Raw genomic sequence first — 15217 nt, 5'->3', positions numbered from 1 at the left:
CTAATAAATAGAACTTTTTATTTCGTAACACCTTTTTTTAAGGTTAGCTTTTATATGAGGGTTAAAAATATTTTACATACCACCAATACAGGTATAGATTGACCCCTACCCGTGAGATTTATGTTTTCATATGATTCACATTTCTATGACTGTGTTTCCTTTCACTCCCGGGGAGCTGGGGTGGAGGGTGTGGTATGGAGGCTCTGGCTGGGATTGGGCGGGGCACAGCTGTGCAGGCACTGCTGGGCAGCTCCATCAGACAGAGGCCATACCGAGGAAGGCTGGGGGGGTCCTCAGCTGTGGAGGCTGTGGCATCCACACTGGTGCTGATGGCCCCCCTCCACTGGGGCCAGGCTGCTGCTGTCCTCTTCTCCTTTTCCTCCAAGGGGAGAAGTCGTACCCGAAGGGATTCCTCTTGGTGCTAAGCAGTGGTCTGGGGGATGGGGCGACACAGGTTAAATGCTTCCCACACTTTCTATGCAGCCACCCTCAGTGTTTGCGCTCCCTGGGCTGCTGCAGCTTCTGAATTGTAGTGTGGAACTCTCTAGGAGCAATTTTTATACATGAGCAGCCATTAAATCATTGTTTCTGTAGGAGGACAAAAGGTGGGACCTCCTAGTCCACCATCTTGCTCACATCACTCACCACCATAAAAACGTTCCCAAGCCATTCAGATACAGCATTAGAAAGTTAGCCACACCAGTTAGAATGGCAAAAATGGACAAGGCAGGAAACAACAAATGTTGGAGAGGATGTGGAGAAAGGGGATCCCTTTTACACTGTTGGTGGGAATGCAAGTTGGTACAGCCATTTTGGAAAACAGTGTGGAGGTCCCTTAAAAAGTTAAAAATTGAGCTACCCTATGATCCAGCCATTGCACTACTGGGTATTTACCCCAAAGATACAGACATAGTGAAGAGTAGGGCCATAGGCACCCCAATATTTACAGCAGCATTGTCCACAATAGCTAAATCGTGGAAGGAGCCGAGATGCCCTTCAACAGATGACAGGATTAAGAAGATGTGGTCCATATATACAATGGCATATTACTCAGCCATCAAAAAGAAAGATTTCTCAACATTTGCAGCAACATGGATGGGACTGGAGAAGATAATGCTAAGCGAAATAAGTCAAGCAGAGAAAGACAATTATCATATGGTTTCACTCATTTATGGAACATAAGAAATAGGAAGATTGGTAGGAGAAGAAAGGGAAGAATGAAGGGGGGGCAAACAGAAGGGGGAATGAACCGTGAGAGACTATGGACTCTGGGAAACAAATTTAGGGCTTCGGGGTTGGGGTGGGGGAATGGGATAGGCTGGTGATGGGTATTAAGGAGGGCACGTATTGCATGGAGCACTGGGTGTTATACTCAAGTAATGAATCATGGAACTTTACATCAAAAGCTAGGGATGTACTGTATGGTGACTAACATAATATAATAAAAAAATTATTATTAAAAAAAAGCCACGGAGATTACAAACAACAGTGCCTTTAGTATGGAGCTTCTCTGAGCCCCATTTGTGTTCATTTCTTATAGCTACTGTAGCAAGTTATTGAAATGTGGTGGCTTAAAATAACAAATTCTTTAACAGCTCTGCAGGCCAGAAGTCTGGGCCGAGACCATGGTATGGCAGGGTCGTGCTGAAGTCAGAAGCTGTAGGGGAGAATCCATGCCTTACCTCTCATAGGTTCTTGGGGCTGCTGGTACTCCGACCCCTGCCTCCATCTTCACTTGGCTTTCTCCTGGGTTCAGCTCCCTCTGCCTCTCTCTTACAAGGACACTTGTGATCACATTCAGGTTAATTCAGGATAATCTCCTTATCTCAAGACCCTTGATTTAATCACAAAGACCTGTTTTCATTTCAGGTAATGTTTTGGATTGCAGGTTAGGATCTGATACCTTTAGGGGCCAGGAACTCGGCAGAATCAGTTTTCTGTGAACACACCCCCCTCTCCTTCTCTCTCTCTCTTTCATGTTCACAAGGCATTGCTCTAAGCATATCTAATGCCAGGTATGTCCGGGCTCAGAGGGGCACACAAAAGAAGACCTTTTTCAGGATTTTTTTAATGAACAGCTGTGTCATTCATTATCTTGCAGAAAAAAGACATCACCAGAGATAGCCCTTAACCGTCTGGGGAAAAGCTGTCTCTATGGAGAAAGTCATGGGCTCTTATCCTTTGGACCTCTGATTGTATTTGGGGCTATGGTCCTCAGCTCTCATGGAGGGTATTTGTGGCCACTCTCTCAAATATAATCCACTTTTGTCTCCCTTTTTAATCCGTTTTACTTATTGGGGAAAGTGTACTCACTTCTCTGTGTTCTGTTGACCTGAAATTGACAGAGTCTCCCTTAGGGGGGCGGATGACGAATAGACAACCAGAGAGACAGACAAAAAGAAGGGGAGCAGGTTGAACCATACAAGCATGCTCCATGGAGGCAGCTAGGAGGACACTGAAAAGATCTTCCTGACATCCTAGTGAGTCCCCCCAAAACTTCATCCCCATTGTCCTCTCTGGGTCCTGTCCACTGCACCTTGAGTTAAAACCTTGCCTTGGAAGGCTGCAGACAAGTGTCGAAGATCCAACCTGAGACCCTGGGGCTGCTCCGGCTTCCAGCACACAGGAGGGAAGGCAGAGGCCAGAGCTGTGGTGTCCAGGCGCAGGAGACATCATCCCTTCTCCTGAGACATGGGCTAGACACGGTGGTGCATTGTTGGGTCAGCAATGTGTACCTGAATTCTCTCTGTGGGCATCTGGCTTCTCATTTAACTATTTTCTTCAACCCCAACTTAACTTTAATTTTAAGTACTAGTCTTTGTTGTTGTGTATATTCAGAAATATATTCTCTGGGGCACCTGGGTGGCTCAGTCGGTTAAGTGTCTGCTTTCCGCTCAGGTAGTGATCCCCGGGTCCTGGGACCGAGCCCCGCGTTGGGCTCCCTGCTCAGTGGGGCGCCTGCTTCTCCCTCTCCCTCTGCCCCTCACCCCTGCTCGTGCTCTCTCTCTCTCTCGTTCTACGATCTCTCTCTATATAAACAAAATAAATAAAGCCTTAAAAAACAAACAAAAACAAAAACATATTTTCTCTGATGAAGCAGTTTGGCTTGAGTATTTTGCATTATCCGCCTAGTCGGGGCTTCAACCAATGGTTAACTTGGCAACGAGTTAGAGCAGAAAGCAGGACAAGACCCCATCTCTGTAACAATAGATTCTTGAGTGATCATTCTACAGGCAGCTGGCTGTCTCTGGAGAGGAGCCCTGTGAAAGGGCCAGCCTCCCTGGTCCCCCTCAGTCCAGCCTCAGCTTCCGTGGGACCTGAGGCACTTCCATCACCTCCGCCACCCCTCCAGCTGTAGGCGGAGTGAGCCTCCGGGGCCTGAGAGGCAGGGGAGAAGAGCTGTCAGGCCTGCAGACATGCAAATTGACTCCAAGGAGACCCATGCTTATTTAACCCTGGGGCACTGGGGGCCCCATTGCAGAGCAGCCCTGATCACTATCTACCTGCCTGGCTCCATCCTTCTTGCCTTTTGACCCAGAAGCAGCAGATTCAGGGGACGCTCCAAGATGAGCCTCCAGGCCCAGCTCCTCTGTCTCCTGGTGATGGGCTTTCAGAGTAAGCATGCTTCCTGTTGCTGATTGGGAGTGGACCTTCAGCCTTTGACACCTGGGCTCAAAGGGGGGTTCGGGCAAGGACAGTGGGATATATAGTATGGTTTTGACTTAACTCTTAGTAGGAAATCCAGGCACAGAGCCCAAGGCTGACAATGAGGCAGAGGCACAAACAGCCTTGAACCTGTCCTTGGCCCCTGAGGCCCACGGAGCACCCTTGTCTGTGCTCCCAGCACAAGTCCACCGTGCCATTGGAGACTCACCGGGGACCCGCTTAGGCTGTAAGGGAGAGATGCGTCCATTGGCCTCTCAGGGTGGGGCTGTGCCCTGTTGGGTCATCTTTCATAGTTCGTCCTGGGAGTGAGGACACCGCAATAGAAAACTGTGTGAATTCTTGGACACCGGCAAAGGTGGGAAGGTCTGGGGACACTTGACTTCTAGTCAGGTTTAAGCATGGCATGGTTCTTCTGAGGAACGATGTTTCCTTGAAAACTTTGACTGAAGTAATACACTGTATTGCCCTGCCGGGGGATCCTTGCAGGCTGCGGGGGGCGGCTCCTCGTCCTGACTCAGACCCCAGAGACCCTGGCAGCATCTCAGGACAGCTTCATCTCCATCACCTGTAGAAGTAACATGGAGGTAGGTACCTCCATGGCCTGGTACCAACAGAAACCCAATGAGGCTCCCAGGCTGCTCATCTTCGGGGCTTCTGCCCGGGCGGCCGGAACCCCATCCCGGTTCCGGGGAAGCGGCTCCGGCTCTGACTTCTCCCTCACCATCCATGGAGTGGAGGCTGAAGACGTGGGGGTGTATTACTGTCAGCAGCACTTCCTCTGGCCTCTCCCAGTGACAGGCCCCTAGACAAAAATACCCTTCTGGGCTGTGGATGCCCGTTGTTGAACAAAGACACCTGCTTCCTGCAGGAGGCCACAGCGCGAGAGGAGTGATGTACCCAGATTTGAGATTCCATACTCTCAGAATCTGTGTCTTCTGACCTGGTGAGGCAGGGGCACGTTGGAGAGTTATTGTCTCCCATGTAAACCAGATCTACAGAGACGAAATGTGGAGGTCGATAGAGCCAAGCAGCGATCTAGACAGAAGCTTTAGATGGATTAATTTATTGCTGTTCTATTATCTATGATGGCATAACAGAGCACCCCAAAACTTAAAGGGTTAAAACAACAACTCATTATTTCTCATGATGCTGCGGGCTGGCTGGGTGGTTTCTCTGCCGGTTTGCGGGGCCTCACTCACGCAGCTGCAGTCCACTGGAAGGTCAGCTGGACTGAAAGACCTAAGCTGGTCTCACCCCTTGTCTGCCAGCTGGTACTGTTGTCAGCCGGGAGCCTCGGGTCTCCTCTTAGTCACAACAAGGGGAGAGGTGGTTGGAGACCTCCACCCCCAGGTGCAGGCTCTAAAGGGTTGAACTGACTGTAGAAATTTCTATAGTAATAATAATGCAACTTTTATTATCGCCATCCACTGGCAATTGTGAATGAATGCTTCTCCCCAAACCGCACCCGCTGTCACGCCACTGGATGCACAGGCCCACTCCCCACAACAAAGAAATTTCATGTCTGCCATGTTAACAGTGTCCACGTAGAAAAGCCTTGTTCCACGGGTTGCTGTTTGCATTGCCAGCTGTCCCAGTCTACTGTAAGCTAGTATTCTCCCTCCTCCCTTACACAGTGGGATCCTTGTAACTATTTACTGTCATTACCCCATGCCCACCTTTGTGCTATTTTTGTCATGCATTTTACTTTTACATATGTTTTAAAACTCACAATGTATTCTCCTTCATATTGCTTGAAATAGTCGATTGTCTTTCAGGAAACTGTAAATCAGAAGACAAGGCTTCTATATGCACCTATCATTTACCATTTCTGGTTCTCCTCATTTCTTCTGTGTTTCCACTGGTGAAATTTATCTTCTGCCAGAACTTTCCTTTGCCTTTCTGTGGTGCAGGTCTGATGGTGACAAGGTATCTGTTTCTTTTTCACCTTTCAATGGCTTTATTTCACCTTAATTTTTGAAGGATATATTTACTGGAAATAGAATTCTAAATTAACGTATTTTTCCTTCAGTGCCGGAAGATGCTGTCTTGGGGTCAGCTACGCTCATGAAGTGTGCAGTCCTTTTTCTTGTTCTCCGATACTTTTTTTTTCCTGTCTGGATTCTTTTAAGGTTTTGTCCTTACAACCAGTTCTCATCAGTTTGATTAGGATATCCCTAAGTGTGTTTTTCTCTATGTTCATCCTGTTTGTGGGTTGTTCGGCTTCTTGGATCTGTGGGTTGACTTTTTCATCTGCTTTGAGAATGTTTAGTCATTATTCAGCTCGTAATTCTCTGGACTGTTGAGGGTTGGCTGGCCGTAGGCCACCCTTGAATAGCTTTATCTTTGGCATCTGGACTCTTTTCCACATGGTCTTTAATCTTCCAACAGCCCTGTCAGGTCCTATTCACAGGGAAGTTGTAGGGGCCAAGAAACTAAGGAGGAATTAGGCAAGATCTCTTGAGCCTGGGTTTGGAGCTAGAGCAACAGCCTGTCTACCACATTCTATCAACCACGAAAGTCACAGGCTAGCCCAGAATCAAGGGTTGAGCGTATAGCCTCTACCTCCTGACGGATGGAGATACGAAAGGGATGCAGCCACAGGCAGAGAAATCACTGGGAGAAAGAGTCCTTGAGGGGCCAGGGCAGACAGCATGGTACCCACCCTGTGGCGTGAGGAGTCAGATTCACTCTGCTGGGAATGTGGTGGCTTCACTCTGGAGAACACCGGAGACACCCGCGTCATGTTTACTCTCTGGGGCCAGAGGGGACATCATGCTGACCGAGTTCCCAGCCTCTGAGTCCATGAGTCCAGGAGACAAACTCACCATCTGCAGCCGGCCAGGGACTTTAGTTTACAAGTCACAAAAAGTGAGGAGAGGCTCCTAAGTTTTTCGTTTACGAAGTGATTGATCAATGTTCTAGAACCCTAGGCTAGTTCTGTAAAATTCATAGATTCTGTGTGTAAACATCAATTCCCTTATGCTATTGGAGACGATTTTTTCAAATACATGACTTGCTTTCACAACTCTCCATCTGTGAACACAAACATAATGTGCTCAAACTCGTCACCCAGGGAGGCCTTGTGGTTCCAGCTGTTTCCTCTTACGCAAGGGGACTGCTTGGTGTCCCAACAGCTGCTGAGCAGAAAGGTTTGCTGAGCTCAAATAAAGGCGATTCACTCTTTCCTTGATAAAATAATAATCTACACCCTTCAACAGTGATTACTGCACAAGATGGAGGGCGTGTGGGTTCCTTCCTCCCTTATTTTTTTTTTCATTCTTTCAGGTTTTTTTCCCCTTTATACATCTATTTTGATAACATTATTTTGAATGTTTAGAGCTTCTCAGAACAAGTTGAATTGTGGTATTTTATAATTTATGTATCCAATTTCATGTACCATTTTGCTAAGTTTGTAATTAGAAATTGTACCCTTAGAAGCATCAATTAATTTTTATGTGAATTTTTGAGCCAGTTAATTTCTATTAAACCAAAAGCATGTTTATGTTTATTAAACATACAGACTCTATTTTTAAATTAGAAATGTTATACATTATAAATTTACACAAGGATTTCCAAGTAATAGTAGAAAAACATGGGAGTTAAGGACTCTTTTTTTCCTATGGGACTAGAATGAGGAAAAAAATGTTTTGTGCCTCGAATGCCTGCCATCATCAGGAGGAATGAGATGGGATGAAGGAAGCAGTTAATGGGCTTCTTAAGACTTTACATAAGGGAACCTATTTCAAAGATGCAAAATCTGTGCTAAAAATGAGATGGAGTTGGGGTTTTCTCAGGAAAACAGATGCCCTCATAGAATTTCCAAATAAGTTGGTTTTCGTCCAGGGTATTATGGGGTTGTACACTGGGGAGTCTGAGGAGGAAAGGTCAAAGAAGCCACTTCCAGAGTTCCTCAAATCAAGAAATTCCCGAATCATGGAAAGTCTGCCACAAATAATTTCAGTAGCAGCCCCAAAGTAGATGAGTCCCCAGAGAGATCTCAGAAGCCATGATGCACCTCCAGAATTACAAGGAACCCATCTGTGGCCTGCACATGCTTTGGCCCACAATACCCCTGGAGAGTGAGGTTTTCCAGTGCTATTCCAATTTGTAGATCTTACACAAGCATCTTCTATTATTAACCAAACAAAATCTAGAGTCATAAGGGAAAGGGATTGTGGGAAGTGAGGCAGATAAGAATGTAGAAGGGCAAAACAATGATGTTACGCAGACATATAGGCAATCTGGCCCCATTCCTTGTCCTCCAATGTCCAAAACATTGGTTTACCAGTGTTTATGTTTCCAGTTAAAGTCCAAAGCCATCATGCATCTATCTAGCTAATACGATGCCATGATTCCAGTAAAACTCAAGACATGATCTCCTTCTTCCCTGGAAAGGGATGCTTATTTATTTTCCAGGTCAGCCACAATCACTTGTATATTAGGTGATTTAAAGACCAAATTGTCAGGTTGATCACAAAAAATACATCTTATTTAAAAAGTAAGGGAAAGAGTAGGGATATAGCCACCAGGGAGCTAGCTAGAAGCCCCAGGCCCTGAAGCCACAGTGAGAGTTCAGGGATCAGTACTGATCTCTTCCTTTGTCTCGCTGGGCAGTTACCTAGAGTCAAAAAGCTGGGTAAGTCTTGGTTAGGGGAAGTCCATGTTGTGGAGCCCATGCATCGCCTCCTTCCTTGCCACCACGGCCACTTCATGCCCGAGCTCAATGAACAGGCACTGGGGTGTCTGGATAAGGAGCTACCTGACATCCACGCAGTTGGTCATCTACTCTGCCTGATGATTGAGAGCTCCTTGAGCAGGGCGTGTGTTGAAGTGAGCATTTGCAAAGGACGCAAATCCTCTTACGGTATGTGCCCAGGCCAGAGGCCTGTCTACTCATCAAACTCTACTTTTGAGCTCCTCCTCGTCAGTCTCCCAGTCTTGCTTTACCCAGTGTTCTGACCGTGTGACTACACTGTTAATCGTTTCCCCTGAATGAGTGAAGACTCTGATTCAGGTTATCTCTATGAGAAGTAAAGTGGACTGGAGAACCCAACTCCGAGTTCTGCCCACTGGGTGAATTTCTTCCTACATGCCCTTCCCTGACTATTCTTAAAGTGGTCTTTAAGCCTGGAAAACTCTACTTCTGATTTCAATTTATGCATATCTTGCATACACTGGATCTGAATTGTTATTATTTTTTATGGTCAACTGTCTGAAGAGAATCCACATTAAGATGAGGATGAGGGAAAGGGAGCAATCGGCAAGTGCGGGTGCCACGAGAGTTTGAACAACTCACCTGTGTGCCTTGGGGACTACATCAAGGCCTAGCCTGTATACCCCACTTCTCCCTGATGATAGGATGCTGCTGTGCATGTGTATGTTATGGCTTGTTGGACGTCACCGCTCAGTTCATACAGGTTAGGTCACATGGCTACTTCAGGCTCTGTATACGTGTAGTCTCTCCAGGTCTTAAGAGCAAGCCAGGACCTGTCTCAAAAAGAGAGTTGTTCTCTGTGAAGTGATCACAGCACTATTCCAATACGCTAGAGGTCCGTACAGTGCTTCTCCTGTCGGAGCTTTCTGGAGGCTCCAAACGTTCTCTCCATGCGCCAAGGCACTTTAAGCATCACCACCCTCCTGGATCATAAAGTCCTCTCCAGCTTGTCCTCACTGCAAAGTGTTCTTCTTCTCTGGGTCTCACTCAAAACAGGCAAACTTACTGGTTGCTAAATAAATAAATAAATATTGTCTTCAAATCTTTTTTTTTAAGTTTATTTATTTATTTTAGTAACTTTTACACCCAACATGGGCCTTGAACTCACAACTCTAAGATCAAGAGTCGCATGCTTTTCTGACTGAGCCAGTCAGGCACCCCTGAAAATGTGTTTTCACTTTGGAGACAACCTTTTTTTTTTTTTTTTTACATTCCCCCAGACAACTCCACTTCTAGAAACTTCTTTGCGCCAGGACCATGGAGGAAGTTCTGTGCGATCTGCCTTGCCCTTCTATATTCAACCACCAAATACATGGTTTCAAGCGGACTTTGGATTTTTAATTGTGCAAGTCCTGATAATGATTTCTTAAGACTGAAAAAAAATTGGCCAATATTTTTTCAAAATGTTCCTGTACTTCCTCACCTTCTCTTCTCAAGACTCCAATTACTCATGGGACAGACTGCTTGAAGTTGTCAGTGATGCTCTCTCTGTTCATGTTTTTTTAAGTATTCTTTTCCCACACTACTACACTTTAGACAATTTCTAAAGCTAAAGTTGTTTATCTTTTTTTCTGAATTATCCAATCTTGCCACTTGGATGCAACTGATGGACTCAGGTCTTGCTTTTAAGCTTTGTTAGGTGGGACCAGAATAGCATTTTGTCCAGGGGTAATTTGCCCACTCCCAAGGCAAAGACTTCTTGAGTCCTCAGCTGGATGCCCTGTGAATCATGACGTTTTCTACTCTTGCTGGTGCACACAACTCCTTCTGACCCTGTGTGAGCTCCGATAAATTTTCCCTGTAACACTTTCATGCAGCGTTTTCTCCAGCTTCAGTAGGTTCTTGACATGCGCGTGTTCATCAGTATACTCTTAAATATTGAGAGGAACAACGTGTAGATATCCTGGGTTCTCTCTCTATGCTATGATTTATCACACCGAGGGCATCAGGCTATCAGAGCAAAGAAGACTCTGTGTCTTAAAAGCTGTGTAAGCACCCAATGCAAGGACCTTGTAAAATTTCTTTGGATTTCTGAGCTTTTGTCATATTAATTCTGTCCCGCGGTCCTCACAGGTAGACATGTTCTCTGCAGACAAATTTGTGCAGTCTGGCCTGGGACTCCTGGGGGACACTGCACCTGGGTCCTCTTATTGTAAAAACCAGTCCCGAAGCGAAGCCCAGCCCTGACAGAAGCAAAGAGGATTATATCAATATTTATCTTGTGATAAGGTCTCAGAATTCTATTAGTTCTTGATTTCTAGAATAAAAATATTTATGGAGGCAACCACCTCTGGACGCCAAACCTGGTGTTAGAAGTTGGTTTTTTTTCTTTCATTTTTTAAAATGCAATAACCCCCCAGCGTCCGGGTTCGACCAGAACAGCACAAATTTGCCTGCAGAAGAGGTGTTTCTCCCTGGAGGCCATGGGACAGAACCAGTCTGCTGTCCTGTGAATAGAGAGTTCTTTTGGTCTCTTTAAGATTCATGACACACTTTTCTTGCTGTGTCTCTAAGACAGCATCCGTCAGTACAATCCCAGATACTCTAAGATCGTGTACAGGCTCCTTTTATTTGGTGCCTGTGACTATTTTTGAGGCCACAGAGATTCCTCTTTGCTATAATTTTCTGCTATTCTTGGCATAAGAAATTATCATCACGACCATCCAGAGATGCAATGAGGGAGAAGAGTAATAAAGAAGTGTGGGTGTCATGATGTGTAAGTAAGTGCCCCGATATTGAGTATCTGCCATTGCTAACCTGTTGTCTCCAGCTAAGCCATGTGTCCTCCTGCATTCTGAGTGCTCTGTCCCACCAGGCAACACAAGTGAAAAACTTCCTAAGTGTGATAAAGCTTCTAACACCAACCCATAACCAGCAAGGAAATGGAAGCAGTAATAAAAAAATCTCCCAACAAACAAGAGTCCAGGGCCCGATGGCTTCCCAGGGGAATTCTACCTAACATTTAAAGAAGAATTAATATCTATTCTTCTGAAGCTGTTTCAAAAAACAGAAATGGAAGGAAAACTTCCAAACTCTTTCTATGAGGCCAGGATTACCATGATCCCCAAACCAGACAAAGCCCCCACCAAAAAGAAGAATTACAGACCAATATCCCTGATGAACACGGATGCAAAAATTCTCACCAAAATACTAGCCAATAGGATCCAACAGTATATTAAAGGGATTATTCACCAGGACCAAGTGGGATTTATTCCTGGGCTGCAAGGATGATTTAACATCCACAAATCAATCAATGTGAGACACTACATACATAAAAGAAAGGACAAGAACCATATGATCCCCTCAATAGCTGCAGAAAAAGCATTTGACAAAGTACAGCATCCTTTCTTGATTAAAATTCTTCACGGTGTAGGGATAGAAGGAACACACCTCAATATCATAAAAGCCATATACGAAAAACCCACAGCGAATATCATTCGCTCTCAGCTTTTCCCCTAAGGTCAGGAACATAGCAGGGATGTCCACAATCACCACTGCTGTTCAACATAGTACTAGATGTTCTAGCCTCAGCTAGGACAATCTGACAATAAAATGAAATAAAAGGCATTTGAATCGGCAGAGACGAAGTCAAACTCTCACTCTTCGCAGATGACATGATAGTCTATGTGGAAATTCCAAAAGACTCCGTCCCAAAATTGCTAGAACTCATACAGGAATTCAGCAAAGTGGCAGGATAGAAAATCAATGCATAGAAATCAGTTTCATTTCTATACACTAACAATGAGACAGAAGAAAGAGAAATTAAGGAGTCTATTTCATTTACAATTGCACCCAAAACCATACGATATCTAGGAATAAACCTAACCAAAGAGGCAAAGGATCTGTAGTCTAGAAACTACAGAAAACTCATGAAAGAAATTGAGGAAGACACAAAGAAATGGAAAAACATTCCATGCTCATGGATTGGAAGAATACACATTGTGAAAATGTCTATGCTGCCCAGAGCAGAAGGGTTATTGCATCTGTACGGTTATTGAGATAACTCAACCCTGGGCTGTGCCCAGTTATGCTCTGTCCCCTGTTGATTTGCATATCACTGGAGCACAGCCCACTTCCCTGAACACTAAGTAACAAGCAGGTCACACCCTGTGCAGGACGCAGTCCCAGCCAGGACACAGCATGGACATGAAGGTTCCCACTCAGCTCCTGGGCCTCCTGCTGCTCTGGCTCCCAGGTGAGGAAGGAGAACCCTGGGAATTTACGCAGCCAGTGCACTCAGCACTGCCTGCAAAGGCCTCTTATAACATGATTCATAGCGTGGGTATTTGTTTCTATGCTTCCAATCTCAGGAGCCAGTTCCGAAATCCAGATGACCCAGTCCCCATCCTTGCTGTCTGCATCTCCGGGAGACAGAGTCACCATCACTTGTCGGGCCAGTCAGAATGCTAACAAGTGGTTAACCTGGTATCAGCAGAAACCAGGGAAACCTCCTAAGCCCCGGATCTATGAAGCATCCAAGTTGCAAACTGGGGTCCCATCACGGTTTAGTGGCAGTGGGTCTGGGACAGATTTCACCCTCACCATCAGCAGCCTGGAGCCTGAAGACGCTGGGACCTATTACTGCCATCAGTATAACAGCAACCCGCCCACAGTGTTACAGGTCAGAACATAAACCACCAGAGAAGCAGATGTGAGGGGCTGGGCTGCCTGCATCTGCTCAGAGAATTTCTCAGGGGCAGCCCCGCTTGGGAGAACACTGAGAGCTTGAAGAGAAGGGCAAGGAAGCTCCTCGGCCCCCTGACTCCCTTTCCCCCTCAGTCCTGCAGCACAGACGTGACGGGGCCTCTCCTGATTTGATCAAGATGGAGATGATTACACCTGTGGAGTGTGGGTTATGGCATCAGCCAAGGTTCATATAGCAAAAGAGAAGCCACTCTAGGTATTCCAAGCAGGAATGTTTCAAATTCATAGAATTTGACTCTGAACTATAACCTTTCAAAACCTTTCAAAGTCTAGGGAGTGTGATAATAAGGAAAGCAAGTGCTAGAAATGGGTGATTCCCTGGTGCTCCCCCGGGAAGTCAGAGCACATCGCCACTGATGGTACAGGCTGCCTAACCATGTGGTCCTCAGGCCTGTCTGGGGGGTGGAGGTGCTCCTGCTCTAGCCTCTGCAGCCCTCACCAGATGATTTCCAGTCCTCACCTTGCCCACTCTGCCTGCAGCTGCTGATGGTAGTATCAAATCCTCCTCTTCTAACCTCCAAATTCTAGTGAGGCTGCCTCGTTGGGCACCTCTAAAGGAAGCTATAGAAAAAAAAAGGGGGAGATGTGCTTCCAGAAGGGATGGCAATAATGGGCGGCTGACAGGAGGCAGACCAGTTATAGTCACTAATTCCCGGCTCTCAGAGCTCTTCTGGCTAGAAGATGGACCCATGATTTACTGGAATGTTCTTCCAAGTATTATCAGCAACTCTGGGATCATAGCCTGAAACTTTATTGAGGTATATGGTAAACAGAAAATGAGGAAATTATGTTAAATATATAGCAATCGTTTGACAAATAAATGAAAAACGTTTCTGACACACAAAAAAAGGCTAACCGTTAATGTCGTGTTCTTTTTCCTTAACATGAAAATAACTTTCTCCTCGACGTTTTCCCAGAAGCCTGCAGAAACATCTGCATCACTGAGAACTTCTTACCAACACAAAATTGCGGGTCACCTTAGACCTTGAGATGGGAATCTGCACTTTTAACAAGTTACCAGGTGATCTATAGAATGTTTAAGCAGCTGTTTTAGAGAATGTTTACTTCAGCTAAAAAGATTTTTTTTCCAGTGAAGCCCTTTAAGACAATTTCTATTTAAAGCTGTGTGTTGAAACCACATTCAGCTCTATTTTCCAGTTGACACAAAACTAGATTTGAAAACATTTTTATGATGGTATAATCTGAAAAACATGTATCTGCCAATGACATGATCAAATACTTTGTTTTTATTTTTATTTAATTTAATTTAATTTTAATTTCCAGTATAGTTAGCATACAGTGTCATATAAGTTTCAGGTGTACAATATAGTGATTCAAGGGTTCCATCCCTCACCCTGGGCTCCTCCCGACAAGAGCACTCCTTACTCCCCATCACCTAGTTCACCCATCCTCCCACCCCTCTCCCCTCTGGTAACCATCAGTTTGTTCTCTAAGTTAAGAAGCTGTTTTTTGGTTTGTCTCTCTCTCTCTTTTTTTTTCTTCGCTTATTTATTTTGTTTCTCAAATTCCACATGTGAGTGAAATCATATGGTATTTGTCTTCCTCTGACTGACTTATTTCACTTAGCATTACACTCTCTATCTTCATCCATGTCATTGCCAGTGGCCAGATTTCATCCCTTTTGATGGCTGATAATATCCCACATCTTCTTCATCTATTCATCTCTCAATGGATACTTGGGCTGCTTCCAGAAGTTGGCTGTTGTAAACAATACTGTTATGTATATAGGGATACATGTATCCCTTTGAACTACTGATTTTGTATTTTCTTGATAAATACCTAGTAGTGCGATTAACTGGATAGTAGGTTCTATTTTTCACTGTTTGAGGGATACTTTGAAAATTTAACAGATTAAAGGTTTTTAGAAACTTGAAGAATTACGAAGGCAAAAGCATATAAATTATATTAAATATATATGTATATATATAATATACACCTTGGTCCCAGAGGAAACACTATCCATAGGACAGAAAGCATCTCAGTGACATGTAGCAGAAGCACCTGGTTAAGCCGGGCCTGGATCAGCCAAACCATTGTTAACACGCACACCTGTGAATATTGAAGTTAATACTTAGTATCGTGTGCCACTCGGTTGTGAGTGGTTTGTTACCA

The 15217-nt window shown here is 45.0% G+C and overlaps 1 gene segment (V, D, J or C); it reads left to right on the top strand.

Annotated features, from left to right (window-relative positions):
* The first annotated feature begins 12465 nt into the window (after window positions 1-12465).
* LOC105240710 lies at window positions 12466-14584 on the top strand. The segment is given in 3 exon segments: window positions 12466-12575; window positions 12691-13001; window positions 14005-14584. Coding segments are annotated over 3 exon segments (435 nt in total).
* Window positions 14585-15217: the final 633 nt, after the last annotated feature.

Source organism: Ailuropoda melanoleuca, chromosome 4 (genome assembly GCF_002007445.2).
Source record: "Ailuropoda melanoleuca isolate Jingjing chromosome 4, ASM200744v2, whole genome shotgun sequence".
NCBI lineage: Eukaryota > Metazoa > Chordata > Mammalia > Carnivora > Ursidae > Ailuropoda > Ailuropoda melanoleuca.
The sequence above is the reverse complement of the archived record's forward strand: the minus strand, read 5'-3'. Positions and strand labels throughout refer to the sequence as shown.